Source organism: Rana temporaria, chromosome 12, assembly GCF_905171775.1.
Source record: "Rana temporaria chromosome 12, aRanTem1.1, whole genome shotgun sequence".
In the NCBI taxonomy this organism is placed as follows: domain Eukaryota; kingdom Metazoa; phylum Chordata; class Amphibia; order Anura; family Ranidae; genus Rana; species Rana temporaria.
The window spans coordinates 24,059,703-24,075,513 of NC_053500.1; the positions used below are offsets into that span (position 1 = coordinate 24,059,703).

Below are 15,811 nucleotides of genomic sequence, written 5' to 3' on the forward strand. Positions count from 1 at the left end.
CTGAGAATCAGTGGCATTGGGACATTTATGGTCACCCAATGTGTTCAGCTTATGACCAACTTCGGTTTGAGATGTTATGACTTAAGACAATAGGATTCACTCAGCTATACTTATCAAATGGTAAAATCATTTGAAGTAATGCAGTGTCTATTAGTGCATGGGAACATGTATGTCTGCATGTGCTTATTGATGGCTTTTTATGGAAGTGAACTTGTGTTTTCAGTTTAATGGCCCTTTAAGTGGAGCTGTAAACCACTACATGACATGTCTTTATGGCTGCCATTTGACAGCTCCTGTGATGTCATGGTCTGTACAATATAAGCCTGTTACCCTTGTCTGGAGGCTTGGAGACAGGATGGCACCCTGTTAAACCATGCGGAGACACCCTAATCCTTTCTGAATCTCCAGGAGCAAAATGCTGCCTTATCACACGGGAGCAAGACTGTTCCAGAAAGACATGAATCATGAATCATTCAACCCGCAATGACCTTCTGCATACTGTTCTATGAATATCATTTATCAGATGTGCACAGGGTCCTTGATTTACAGGGACGGTCCTTGAATGTAAAGCCTTGTCCCTAAAAATATCATATTCATTGTTGTAACAAATGCATACAGAGCCTTGAAAAAGTATTCATACCCCTTAGTATTTTCCAAATTTTGTCATGTTGTAACCAAAAACTGGGAAAACTTATTGACTCCAGTATAAGCCTAGGGTGGGAAATGCAGCAGCTACTGTAAGTGGAAAAGAGAGTCAACAATGCCCATCTGCAGCCTCACTGTGCCCATTTGCAGCCTCACTGTGCCCACCTGTCTCATTAGTGCCCATCTGCAGCCCCACTCTGCCCACCTGTCTCATCAGTGCCCATCTGCAGCCTGTACCTTTGATCTCCCGTTTTGTCATGCAACTGCAGTCGGCGGTGTTCTGTCCAAAAGTTCCAACTTATCAAATTCTCCAACCGGGTGTACTGCGCATACGCGAGCGCATCCACTAGAATGTCTTTCTGCTGCACGTCGTCAACACATCAAATACACCAACTCCACTAGCTGCCGCACCGTGCCTGCATGGCCTTCGTTTAGCGCACGATAATCCCCTATTACACACCAAGAAAGACGTTCTTGTGGACGCGCTCGCTTGGCTTTAGGATTTTACAAATGCAGCAATTTAGAAATCAGATGAAAGGTTTAGCACTGGGAAACACTTTCTGATAGATAAAAAGTGCATTTTATATACATCTATATAGATCAGACCAAAATGAGGGACACATGAGGAGGAATGAGGGACATTGCTCCAAATCAGGGACAGTTGGCAGGGCCATTTTTAAAGGAACGGCAAAAGGGGAAGCTGCCCTGGGCCCTGTCATTGTTGTGGGGTCCAACGCAGCTGCCTCATACTTGCCAAATATCCCAGTTAAAATTCCCTTGTCCCTTGAAGTTTTAGTCCTGTGCTGTGTCCTGATATCTCAGTGTGAAGTGCTACTACTAATGGTGCCCAGCTCTACCCTATTGTGTACAGATGACTCACCGACAGACCCTGTGTTTACATGTAAATAACTGTCATTCATATGTAAATAGCGGCAGCATTCATATGTAAATAGCTTAGGCAAGCAGCATTCATATGTAAATAAAGGCAGCATTCGTATGTATATCATGCCCCTCTGCAATGAAGAGATGATGTGCTGTAGCTTCTAGCAACCAATCAGTAAGCAGTAATACTGAACAGTGATCTCTAGAAACCAATCAACAAGAAGAAATCATGTGCTGTAACCTCTAGCAACTAATCAGTGAGCCGTAATATGTGCTGTAACCTCTAGAAACCAGTCAAGAAGTGGTAATGATATGCTGTAACCTCTGGCAACCAATCACAATCACTGCCTGATCTAATACAGTAAACTGATGTTTATTGTATCAGATCAGGTGAAGGGCAAAATTGCATGGGGGGGGGGGGGTGCCCTGGGCAAGAAGAACATTCCTCTTTGTGATGCTGTTTTTTAGAAGATCCTGGGGATTACATGGAATTGACAAATGCTCTTTCTGTCCCTTTCACAGCTCTGGTCTATGGAGATAAGCTATGGGATGTTCCCGTTCCTCCTGAGCAGTTTCTTACCTCTGGAAAGCTGAACCAAGAGCCTCAATGTCAATACCAACTGCGCCACCTACAGGATGGAGCCCGTATATCCGCTGTCTTGCCTCCTAACATAGAAGGTCACTGGATCTCCACAGGGTGAGAAAATGAAAAGCTCCTTTTACTGAAAACTAACCAACAAGGATGTTTCCCTCATACATCACAGTCAGCAGGAATAATTCAACAAATCAGTAAACAGATTGCCACATAATGAACTAAGAATCACAGACTGCTTTAGATCTTTCTAGACCAATAGACTCCCAACTGTGGCCAGTGGGCCGGATGTGGCTCTTTGCTTGCTTTTATCCAACCCTTGGGATATTATTCCCCCCATTGTCAGCAACAGTGGGGTAAAGTTCCTGCCACTGACACTGACAATGGGGTACTAGTCCTCTCACTGACACCAACTATGGCACACTGTTCCTCCCATTGATACCATTAATGGGGCACTCACTATTCATCCCACTGACATCAATACTGGGGTACATATCCTCCCACTAATACTAACAATGGGGCACTATTCCTCCCACTGACACCAATAATGGGACAGTATTCCTCCCACTGACACCAACAATGGGGCACTATTAATCCCACTGACACCAATGATGGGACACTATTCTTCCCACTGACACCAACTATGGCACACTGTTCCTCCCATTGATACCAACAATAGGGCACTATTCCTCCCACTGACACTATCAATGAGCCACTATTCTTCCCACTGACACCAATACTGGGGCACTATTCCTCCCACTAATACTGACAGGGCACTATTCCGCCAACTGAAATCAATAATGGGACTCTATTTCTCCCACTGACACCGACAATGGGACACTATTCCTCCCGCTGACACTAATGATGGGACACTATTCCTCCCACTTTCACCAACAATAGCACACTATTCCTTCCAATGATATCAAGGATGGGGCAATAATGGGACTCTATTTCTCCCACTGACACCAACAATGGGACACTATTCCTCCCGCTGACACGAATGATGGGACACTATTCCTCCCACTTTCACCAACAATAGCACACTATTTCTTCCAATGTTATCAAGGATGGGGCAATAATGGGACTCTATTTCTCCCACTGACACCGACAATGGGACACTATTCCTCCCGCTGACACGAATGACGGGACACTATTCCTCCAACTAAAACCAATAATGGGACTCTATTCCTCCCGCTGACACCAACAATGGGACACTATTCCTCCCACTGACACCAACAATGGGACACTATTCCTCACACTGACACCAACAATGGGACACTATTCCCCCCACTTTCACCAACAATAGCACACTATTTCTTCCAATGATATCAAGAATGGGGCAATAATGGGACTCTATTTCTCCCACTGACACCAACAATGGGACACTATTCCTCCCACTGACACCAACAATGGGACACTATTCCTCCCACTGACACCAACAATAGCACACTATTTCTTCCAATGATATCAAGAATGGGGCAATAATGGGACTCTATTTCTCCCACTGACACCGACAATGGGACACTATTCCCCCCGCTGACACTAATGACGGGACACTATTCCTCCAACTAAAACCAATAATGGGCCTCTTATCCTCCCGCTGACACCGACAATGGGACACTATTCCTCCCACTGACACTAATGATGGGACACTATTCCTCCCACTTTCACCAACAATAGCACACTATTCCTTCCAATGATATCAAGGATGGGGCACGACTACTCCCCCTAATGGCAATCATGGGGAATTGTTTAATCCCACAGACACCAGGACATTTTCCTCCCATTGGCCACAGTCCGCCCCCCCCCCCCCTGTAATCTTTGTAGGGCAGTAAACTGCCCCTTTGTTTAGAAATATTTCTAACCTTTTAGGAATGATTTGGTGAAGGTCCTTTTCTGTAGTGTTCAGGAACTTGAGTGGTCTGCACTTAGCTCTGACTTCAACCCAACTGAATATCTATGATGAATTGGAACGCTAATTGTGAGTCGGGTCTTTTCAGCCATGATTAACGATTGACCTCATAAATGCTCTTTCGTTGCATGGGTACAAATTCCCACAATACACTCCAAAATCTTGTAAAAAGCATTTTCAGAAGAATAGAGGTTGTTTGAGCCACAAAGGAGAGTGGGTGGGGGGAAGGGCAATTCTTTACAAATGGCCGTGGTTTTGGAATGGAATGCCCAAAAAAGCCCATATATGATGGTCAAGTGTACGCAATCCCTTGGCAATATAGGATATGTATAATGCAAGTTCCTATAAAAAAATAAAAAAATAAAACAAGACAGTGTAAGTTATACATAAAGTTATTGCTGTTTTTTTATTTTTTTATTTACTTATTACAGATGTGAAGTGCGACCAGGCCCAGAATTCCTTACAAGGTCCTACACCTTCTATCCTAGTCGTTTGTTCAAGGCTCTCCAGTTCTACTACACAGACCCCCATTGTCATCACCCTTCCTACTCTCTGGTGATCAAGGGAAAACTGCGTCTACGCCAAGCATCCTGGATTACAAGGGGGGCTACCGAATCCGAATACCACTTGCAGAAAGTGGGGATTGTATTTTACAGCCAGGAAGCCATGAGTGACATCAGGGCCCAGATGAACAGGACTTGCTCTGGCTTTTTATCCACCGGGCGAACATGGGCACCAGGGAGGGTATACGAGCTTCTCAGTGCTAAGGCGGGCAGAGACTGCACTGCTGCCATCACCTTCTCTATGCATGAGTTAAGTCTAGTAAGATTGGAGAAGCAATACAATGGACAACAAGGGGGAGGACTAGTGGAGAAGCTGTTTCTGGGAGACACTCATACTGATCGATCAGAAAGGGCACACTACCGGCCAAATGGATACCAGCAGGCACTACAGAGCGCTTTGGTAAGTTGACAACAGTGGGCTTCTTTATTTATAAATGTATTTAAAGTGGAGTTTCCATCCCAAATTTTTTTTTTCATTATTGTGCTCATTAGACCTAAAAAAGTAAAAAAAAAATATATATATATATATATATATATTTTTTTACTTATCTGGAAATGCCTGTTGCTATGCGGTCCCACAAAATCTGCCTTTGAAACCACCTAGGATTCTGACATCATCTCCCTCTAATGCTCCTGGGAAATGTGTGTCATCATTTCCCAGGATGCAGTGCGCTGTCCAATTATCACTCCCCATCCAAGACTTCCAGGAAGTAAGTGCTTGTGGTCTTCACAATGCCCACAAGCAAAATGACAACGGTGTAGATATAGTTTTATAAACTATCTTTTTTTAATATCTATGCAGATCAGCGGTGGATTGTAAAATAGTAAGTGACCGGATTTATATTATAAAAACGCAGGATGAAAGGACATACATTTAAAAAATGCTAATTGTGGTTGGAACTCCGCTTTAATTTTTTTTTTGTAGCCAGGGCCATAGACAAGGGGGTACCACCAGTCCTGTACGGGAGGCCCAGGCAGCTGGGTGAATTGGATGTGGGCAGGAAGGTTGACCGGCGAGGTGGGGGGCAATTACTAGAACTGATGCTCTGTATGCCTCTCTCCACAGCAGCTGAAAGCCGGCTTCTTCTCCTCTTCCTGCTGCTTGCTTTCAAGTGCTGCAGAGAAAGCCATGCAGGGGATCAGTCCCAGTAATTCCCCCCTCCCGCCGCACGCATCACCATCACTGCTGTCGGTGTCCCCTGAAGAGATTTCACACCACTTCCTGTTTTGGCTTTCGGAAAAACATTAATGTCTGGTGTTTCGTCAGATTCGGCGACCCGTCAGAATTGGTAACGGTAGTGAAATTTTGTCGCTGCCATCTTGCTACACCCCGCACTCATCCATAGTAAGGATACACTGAGAGAGGGGGAAGGCGGACATGTTGTTACCCCCACCGGCCTTTTGCATCTTACACGTATTTTTAACAGGAAAGTCATATAGGGCCCGATTCAGATACAATTGTGAATCTTTAGGCGGGCGTAGCGTATCTCCTATATGCTACGCCGCCGTAACTTTGAGAGGCAAGTATGGTATTCAGAAAGATTATGCGCCCGAGTTACGGCGGTGTAGCGTATAAGGGCCGGCGTAAGCCCGCCTAATTCAAATATGGAAGATGTGGGAGTGTTTTATGTAAATTAAGTGTGACCCCATGTAAATTACGTTTCTAACGAACGGCGCATGCGCCGTCCGTGAACGTATCCCAGTGCGCATGCTCCTAATTACGCTGCAAATAGGCAATGCTTTCGACGTGAACGTAACTTACGCAAAGCCCTATTCGCTACGAGTAAGCATCACAGGATGCGAAACATGTCAGCTCTTTTTTCCTAATCCACTTCTTGGTTGACTGCATGAATTTTGGCTGTTTTTTCCATTAGAATTTTTGTTGTTTTTTTATGTTTTTAATAAAGACATCGTTTTTTGAGGAGTGCGGCGATCCAGGATTTTTCTTTCATCTCAAAGCCCTATTCGCGAACGACTTACGCAAGCGACGCAAAATTTGACGCTGGCCCGAAGTCCATACTTAACATTGGCTACGCCTCATAGAGGCAGGGGTAACGTTACGCCGAAAAAAGCCTTACGTAAACGACGTAAAAAAAATGCGCCGGACTGACGTACGTTTCTGAATCGGCGTATCTACCTAATTTACATATTCTACGCGTAAATCTCCGGAAGCGACACCTAGCGGCCAGCGTAAATATGCAACTAAGATACGACGGCGTAAGAGACTTACGTCAGTCGTATCTTAGCCAAATTTCGGCGTATCTTGCTTTCTGAATACAGAAAGAAGATACGCCGGCGCATCCTAGAATTTACGCGGCGTATCAATAGATACGCCGACGTAAACTCTTTCTGAATCCGGGCCATAGAATATAGTCATATACAGTACTTAGAACTCCGTGTAACTGGTTAGATGTTGAATTTTAAAAGCAGTGAACTTCTGTCAGATTAGCAAACCTGTGAGATGAGAAGGCTCACCGCTGCTTTTAAAATTCAAAATCATACCAGTCAGACGGAGTTGTAAGTACTGGATTTCAGTATATAAACCTACTTTACTGTTAAATACAAGTGTAAAATGCAAAATGGGTGTAACAACATGTCAGCTTTCCCCCATCTCTGTGTATTCTTACTATGGAGTAAAGTAAAGATATTTGCCAGCACACCATGGAACAATGTAAATAGCGTCCAAGCGGATGATTTATTGTATGAACACAACACAAAGAAAGTGTAACGTTTCATGGCCACGCATGGCCCCTTCGTCAGGCATGTGATAATTCTTACTTTGGAGGAGTGCGGGGTGTAGCAAGATGGCGGCGACGGAACATCACTTCCGTTACCAATTCTGACGGTTGCCATATGTGACAAAACATCTGCTATAGGGGCTGCACATTAATATGACCTTTCTTAAGGCCAGATCAGCACAACTTGCCCAACATTCTGAATGCTGCCTGTTTCACATCTGCTTCTGCTTGTATAAGAGCACTGTGAACAGCAAGCTGTTTACAAAGATTTACATTTGAAGAGCATTTTGTGAAGCTTTTAAAGTACCATTCAGCCCCAGTTTCTAAATTTAAAACTCACATATCCCAATGGGAGTGCTGATTGACACTTTAAACAAGCTAATTATTTACAGCTTGCTGAAGCCTGCTACCGTGTTTCCCCGAAAATAAGCCCGGGTCTTATATTAATTATGCCAACAAAAGACACAGTAGGGCTTATTTTCAGGGTAGGTCTTATTTTTGGGGAAACAGGGTAGCAGCTTGTTTAAAGTGGCAATCAGTTTCCAAACAGGATCTGAAGGCTTATGCCTTGTACACACGATCGGAATTTCAGATGGAAAAAGTCAGACTGAATTTTTTCATCGGATATTCCGACCGTGTGCCCCGACTGTATGCAAGACAGCTTGAATGAAATTCCATCAGAAAAATCCGTCGGAGTTTATCCCAACGGAAATTCCGATCGTGTGTAAGGGGCATTAGAGACAGCTTGCTGACAGCTTTATAAAAGCCTGCTGTTCAAACTACTCTTATATAAGCTGAAGCTCATGTGAAACGGGCCTCATGCCTCGTACACACAATCGCAATTTCCGACAAGAAAACCGCGTTTTTATTTTCAGCAGAAAAACGGCTGAAACTTGTCTTGCATACACGCAGTCACACTAATATTTGACAAAATTCCGAACGTCAAGAACGCAGTGACGTACAACATGTACTACGAGCCGAGATCAATGAAGTTCAATAGACAGTTCGGCTCTTCTGCTTGATTCTGAGCATGTACGTTTTTTTTTTTTTTTTTCGCGTTGTAATTGCATACAGACGATCGCGATAGAAATTTTTTCTGTCACGAAAATTGAGATCCTACTCTCAATCTTTTCTTGGCTGGAATTCTCATGCCGTGTACAGACGGTCGTTTTTTGTGATGAAAAAAATTCATTTTCAAAAACGACGTAGCATACACACCATCGTTTTTTTCCAAAAGCTCTAGCAAAGCGCGGTTACGTTCAGCACGTACGACGGCACTCCGAGCATCCGCGGGTTTAAAAACGTTGTTTTAAACGTCGTTTTAGCCTACACGCGGTCATTTTTTGATGACACAAAAAATGACGTTTTGAAAAACGACCAAAAAAAAATTGAAGCATGCTTCAATTTTTTTTTGGTCGTTTTTCACAAGACATAAAACGACGTTTTCCCCACACATGGTCATTTTAATTGACGTTTTTAAAAACGTCGTTTTTTTTCATCACATAAAGTGATGGTGTGTACGCGGCATTACAGAAAAAGTGTGATGGAGCATACACACGGTTAGAATTCACGACAAAAAGCTCACATCGCACTTTTCTCTTCGGGAATCGTGATCGTGTGTCAAGGCATAAGGCTTTAAAGCGGAGTTCCGGCCACAATTTCACTTTTTAAATATAAATACCCCTGTAATACACAAGCTTAATGTATTCTAGTAAAGTTAGTCTGTAAACTAAGGTCCGTTTTGTTAGGCTGTTACAGCATTTAGACACGTTATAAAATAGAAATTGACTAGGGCCATCTTAAGTGTGGGCATCATGAAGCCAGACTGTATGACTTCCTGGATTTCAGCCTTGCAAATCTCGCACATGCTCAGTGCTGCACAAGCAGTGTCAGATCAGGTTTCAGCACCTGTGCTGTCCAAGTCACATGATTGTTTGAGACTGGGGAGTGCACATACTCCTGGAAAGTTACACCCACTACATTCCCAGGAGTCTGTGCGGTGTAGGTTAGGAAGCATTAAGCACCTAGGTGCAGGAAGTGGGAAGATTAACTATTCTGCAAAGCAACAACACTTTGAAGGCATCTAAAAAAAAAAAAAAAATTCGTAAAGGACTAATGACATTTTTTTAAAACTACTGATGTAATGTTATATTTATGGGTGGAACTCCACTTTAAGGGAAGCCCAGGCCAGCCGGTGGTCCCAGGCACATGGGGGAATCAGATGTGGGCAGGAAGAGGGACTGGTGAGGTGGGGGGCAATTACTGGAACTGTTTACTTACACTTGTGTTCTATTTGCAGCACCATGTTCACCCATGTCACGTCTGTGGGATAATATACAACGCCAATGAGCACCAACCACCTGTCTTGCCTCGCACTCCACAGCCTCCGGCCCACCTTCAAGGCGAATGGGTTAGCAGCCAATGTGAAGTGCGTCCTAACGTACTCTTCCTCACTCGTTACCTGATGTTCCATGCGGATAACCGCTCTTGGGAAGGATTATACTACCACTACGCCGACCCTCTCTGCAAGCAGCCGACTTTCACTCTTCGTGCCGCTGGTTACTACACCAAAGGCGTCCGCTCTGAGCGTGTGAAGGGTGGCACCGAGTTGGTGTTTACAGTGAACCAAGTTTGGGTTAAACCACTAAACCAGGTCATCTTACAGATGCTGAACATGTCTCGGCCCAGGAGCTGTGGTGTGGCCGATTCGTGGGCCATAGGGGAGGAGCAAGATATTTCAGCCACCAGAGGTTGTACCACCCTGGGCATCAGCCTCCCCCACACTGAATACGAGTTATTTAAAATCGAACAGGACAGCCATAGCCGTCTCCTTCTTTACATGGGTGAAAGGCCTACAGACGGGTCCAGTCCATCGACTCCCCAAAAAAGGCCAACGTCATACCAGCCTTCACTCATCCAGTGTTCTGGTGCGCTCACAGAGCCCTTGAAGCAAAGGTTACTTACAGACAATGCATCGAGCCTTGCAGCTTTGCCTAGGCCTCATCCTTGGGCCTTGCTCTCAATGTTTATTGTATTACATATTTTAAGACAGAACTGATTCATTGCGTCTGTTTTGTCAGGTGCAGTTCTCTGACATACCAGGACACTCTCATCTTCCTCTAAGAAAGATAAAAATATGTTGAGGTTTTAGCTTTCCTTTTGTATTGTTTCAAGATAATGTACATAGTATTTTATCTAGCTAATGCACTTGCTGAAAAAGATATATATTTTTTTGTAAAAAGTCCAGGTGCTGAGGAGGTTTTCCTATGCCAAAGCCGGATGGTGTTTCAGAGACTGAACAGAAATGGCTTCCAACACACTCTTGAAGAGAACCTGTACCCTTCATTGGGAAGCCTTCCTTTGTATTGGGTGAACCCATGTGGACCCGCTGTCTGATTGACATTATAGCCAAGAAATTGGATGCATTCTTATGTATACAGCCTTGGTGCCAAATGGCTGCTGCCACCCTATGACTATACAGGTGCTCTTTAGACCAGTACTGTGCTGCTTCTGGATGGAATGACTGGTCTCGCTCATTGGGATTTCACCCATATGTGGACAGTGCACAGTACTCAAAAAATGGACCCATGATTGGTTTATAAAGGAGAATGTTTTACTTTCCATAAAACAGAATATTTTTTTTTTTTTACTTATGATGTAAAATATTTATTCTTGTGAAAGCTTCTTATAAAACTTATCTCATCTACCCTCTTGCTTATGTAGGTGCTTCACATACCAATGCCCCTTGCCTTACGTCAGGGGGTCTCCAAACTGTGGTCCTTTGCTAGCCTTTATCTGGCCCTTGGGGCACTATTCTTCCCACTGATACCCCGTTTCCCCGAAAATAAGCCCTACCCCGAAAATAAGACCTAGCGTTATTTTTGGGGATGGCTGCAATATAAGCCCTACCCCGAAAATAAACCCTAGTTAAAGTCGTCGTAAAAACATGTAATCCGTTTTGTAAAAAGATTATATAATGTGCAGTGTGTCTCCTTTTTGTAACTTTGTTTTGGAAAATACCTTACTTACAGTGCCGCTGGGCACTCACGTGACCGGCTGGAGATCTTCTCCTCTCCAAGGTCAGCGGTCCCTTCCTCTGCAGTGCTCAGAGTGGAGAAGAAGAGCTACGGCGGGTCACTATGCTGGCTATCATGCTTTAAAGGATCAGGATATATTTTTTTCTTTTTGGGGTTACAACCACTCTAAGATTGTCATGATGACATGACTGTATTTGAATAAATGTAGATTATTGTACATACCGTAAATAAATAAGACATCCCCTGAAAATAAGCCCTAGTGTGATTTTTGTAGCCAAAATTAATATAAGACCCGGTCTTATTTTCGGGGAAACACGGTATGAGTCAATATTTCTCCCACTGACACCAACAATGGGGCACTATATCTTCCACAGATACAATGATGGGATACTACTCCATTTCCTATTGACCACCAACCCTGGGGCCATATTTATTTTCACTGATGCTGGGCCATTGACATCTACTGCCCCTGCTGGGAACAATCCGGCCCTCCTAAGGCCTGCAAGACAATAAACTGGCCCTTTGTTTGAAAAGTTTGGAGACCCCCCTGCCTTACGTAAAACGAAATAGCAATGTTTAGTCTTTGCAAAAATGTATTTTAATAGGTTACCCAACCTTTACATAAATGTGCCCTCCCCATATATCATATTTTACTCAGCCAGGGACCTCCTCCTCCAGCACCTGCGGCCAAATGTTGGCTGTAGTCCTAGTCACTCGAGGACACCAGCTGCATCAAGGTAAGTAGAAGGGGGAGGCTGGGATGTAGAGGGATTCCCGTTGGGGCAAATTTTTGTAAAGGTGGAATTTTCTCAACTTTAATCCTGTCCCTCCAAATGTACACTTAAAGGAGTTGTAAATGAAAACATTTTTTTGCCTAAAATTAATGTCTGCAAGGTAGACAGACAGAATAGTGTGAGACCGCGTACACACGGTCGATCCAAACCGATGAGAATGGTCCGATGGACCGTTTTCATTGGTTCACCGCTGAAGTGGTCTGATGTGCGTACACACCATCAGTTCAAAAACTGATCGGGTCAGAACGCGGTGACGTAAAACACAGGACGTGCTGAAAAAAACGAAGTTCAATGCTTCCAAGCATGCGTCGACTTGATTCTGAGCATGCGCGGGTTTTGAACCGATGCTTTTGTGTACTAACCATCGGTTTGGACCTATCGGGCAGCAGTCCATCGGTTCGATTTTAAAGCAAGTTCTAAAATTTTTGACCGATGGGCCGTACACACGGTCGTTTTGGACCGATGAAACTGAACTTCAGTCCGTTTTCATCGGTTTGGACCGACCGTGTGTACACGGCCTAATGATTCTGATAAAAAACGAGTAAAATACCTATTAAATTCCTTCATCTATATCACCTCCGGCATTCTAGTTTCTGTTCTCTCATTCACTTCCTGGTTTGCATCGTTCGTTCATGTAAGAATTACATTTCCCAGTATGAATTGCGGCACGCCCAGTAATTCACACCTCCATGAAGTCTCTAACACGTAGAGAGCGTCCTGCCGCACAGATGTAGTTCCCAGGAGGGGGTGAGCACGTTACTGACCACCGCAGTAAAGCCTCCCATCACGGTGGTCAGTAAAATCAGACAAGCATGAAGTGAACAGAACAGAGAAGAAATAGAGCAACTTCTGAGCAAAAACGAACAATGTGGAAGTGAAAAGCGGAATGTCTGCAGGTAAAGGATGCCTATTATGGAAAAAAAAAATTCCTTTACAACCCCTTTAACCATGCACAGCACTCATTTAAAAAAAAACGTGCACCAGTCCCAGGGCATGTGCCACACAGCACTGGCAACTTTTATGAGGACCTGCAGTATGCTGGCCTGGCAATTTGACAGAAGAACAAGAACATCCTGCACTGTAGTGTCATGTACAAAAGCCAATGGACCCAATTACTTTGACAGCAAAGATGCGCTAGACCAGTGATCATCAACCCCGTCCTCAGGGCCCACTAACAGGTCAGGTTTGAAAGATAACTGAAATACATCACAGGTGATAAAATTTGCTGCTCAGTGATTGCCGTATTCAAGTCTGCATCTCCCCAAGGTAATGCATAAAACCTGGCCTGTTAGTGGGCCCTAAAGACAGGGTTGATGACCACTGCGCTAGACCACCATGCTTTGCTGCCCTCTTAACCCTCATGCAAATGTACTATAAAAGAGAGGGTGCAGCAGCCTAGTGCATCAACGTTGTAAACCATTTATTAATTAAAAAAAAAAAAATGATACTCAAACATGTGTATGTAAAGCTCATCAATATTTTCCAAAACCAGAGACATCAAATACGCTGCACATACTCTCTTTTGCGGGAGGATACCTTTCTATTCTAGCTCATGCGTTTTAAAGGGAGTCCCCTCTTCATCAGAGCCCTCTGATGAAGAAGGAACTCCCCTTGAAACACGTCAGTCAGAATATTATTATTATTATTATTATTATACAGGATTTATATAGCGCCAACAGTTTACGCAGCGCTTTACAACATCAAGGAAGACATTATAGTTACAGTACAATTTAATACAGGAATGATCAGAGGGCCCTGCTCGTTAGAGCTTACAATCTAGAAGGGAGGGTGAAGTGGAACAGAGGGTAGTAGATGTGGGGGGTGATCAGGTGGGCAAAGTTAAAATACAGTTGTTAGATGTGGGTAGGATAGGCTTCTCTGAAGAGGAGGGTTTTCAGGGATCCTCGAAAAGCTGAAAGAGAAGGAGATAGACGGATAGTTTGGGGTAAGGAGTTCCATAGGCTTGGAGAGGCTCTGGAAAAGTCCGGTAGACTATATAATATATCTGAGTGGTGTTGTCTTCCCATGAATGAGTATGTGCAACAGATCTGATGTCTGGTTTTGGGATTTATTTATGAACATGTGATTGTGAGTATAACATTTGTCTTCATTTTATTAACCACTTGACCTACAAAAGATTTTACTCCCTTCATGACCAAGGCTTTTTTTTTTTTATTCGACACTGTGCTACTTTATCTGATAATTGTGCGGCCATGCAATGCTGTACGCAAATGAGATTTATGTAATTTATTTTTAACACAAACGCAGATTTAATTTAGTGGTACTGTATTTGATCACCACTGTTTTTTTTTTACTATATAAAAAAAAAACTGAAAATTCGGATATAAAACAAATCCAATAAAAAAAAAATAGAATTTTATAAATTTAGGCCAAAATGTATTCTGCTACGTCTTCTGTAAAAAATAAATCATGCATTTTTTTAGCACGTTTTCAGTTTTGCAGAAACACACTGCAGTCCATTTAACATGGTTTGCTATGGATGTAGTTCACATCTGTGCATTTTCTGGAAGCGGGCCAGGGACTTTTTTTTTTTTTCCCCCATAGACTTCAATGAATCAAAAACGTGTATTGAACAACGCAAAATGCACCTGGCATATGCAAACATAGGTGTGAACCAGGCCTAACTGTATATTGAGTGGTTTTCTTCAAGGTTATAGTGTCTACAAATGATGGTGTATACAGTATACTGGATTTTTAATTTTTACTAGTAATGGCAGTGATCGACTTAAAGTGGGTGATAGTGCGGCGGGCACATGCCCGGATTTCCCACAAGGCCACTGAGGTCAGGCCTTGGGGTGGCAGGGCGACAAGGGGCGGCAGTGGCATGGATTCCTCCGACGCCCGTAACATACAGTTAAGGGCGGTAAGTTATGGGGGAATCCGCTCGCTCGTTAACAAGTGATTGCGGCGATGTCGCCGAAATCACTTGTAAAATGTGTGCTCCCGTCCGTCCGAAGAAAAACAATAAGAAAATTATACAAAAAAAAAAAAAAGTAAGCGACAAGCTACAAATAAATAAAAATACAAAAAGTGATAAAAAAGTAAAAAAAAAATATTTGAACTAATCGTGCCGCCCCTGCCATCCGGTTGCCATTCTCTATTGATTTGGGGAGGGCGGGGGTAGTTCGGTTGGTGGGGAGGGTGTGCATTGCGGAACCTGGCCTTGGGGCGTCAGGGAGAGCAAATCCGGCCCTGGCTGGCAATCTGACACAGTGTGGAAACAGACTTCACCAGGGACACTAATCAGTGCAAATACTATACACGGACACTGTACTAGTTACACTGGCTGGGAAGGGATTAACATCTAGGGGCAATCAAGTGTTTACTATGTGCCTAACAATGTGTAATGTGCTGCTCAGTGAGAAAAATCAGCTCTGTGTACAGAGCCCTGTGTTGTTCATAAGCACAGGGCTATGACCTGCGACTCGTTAAGCCGCTCAGTAGGCCCTGGCCATAAACCATTGTCTGGGACCTGCTGACCTCCATTTCCTGGAGACTGGTGTACGTTTATAAACCAGTTCCGTACTGGGGACAAAGGTATACTGGGAGGGACAACCATTGCTAATACACAGAACTGAACCGGCAGTCAAAACAGACACCTGGGCACCGCAGATTACATCAGGCGAG

At 43.8% G+C, this 15,811-nt stretch overlaps 1 protein-coding gene across 1 annotated transcript in view; it reads left to right on the top strand.

Annotated features, from left to right (window-relative positions):
- APCDD1L (APC down-regulated 1 like) overlaps positions 1-11,088 on the top strand; it is a 74,742-nt gene extending 63,654 nt beyond the window's left edge. Inside the window, exons 2-4 of the mRNA XM_040331557.1 lie at positions 2,050-2,224; positions 4,463-4,994; positions 9,632-11,088. Of these exons, the coding sequence (XP_040187491.1) occupies positions 2,050-2,224; positions 4,463-4,994; positions 9,632-10,390 (1,466 nt within the window). The 3' untranslated portion in view covers positions 10,391-11,088. The remainder of the gene's footprint in view (positions 1-2,049; positions 2,225-4,462; positions 4,995-9,631) is intronic.
- Positions 11,089-15,811: the final 4,723 nt, after the last annotated feature.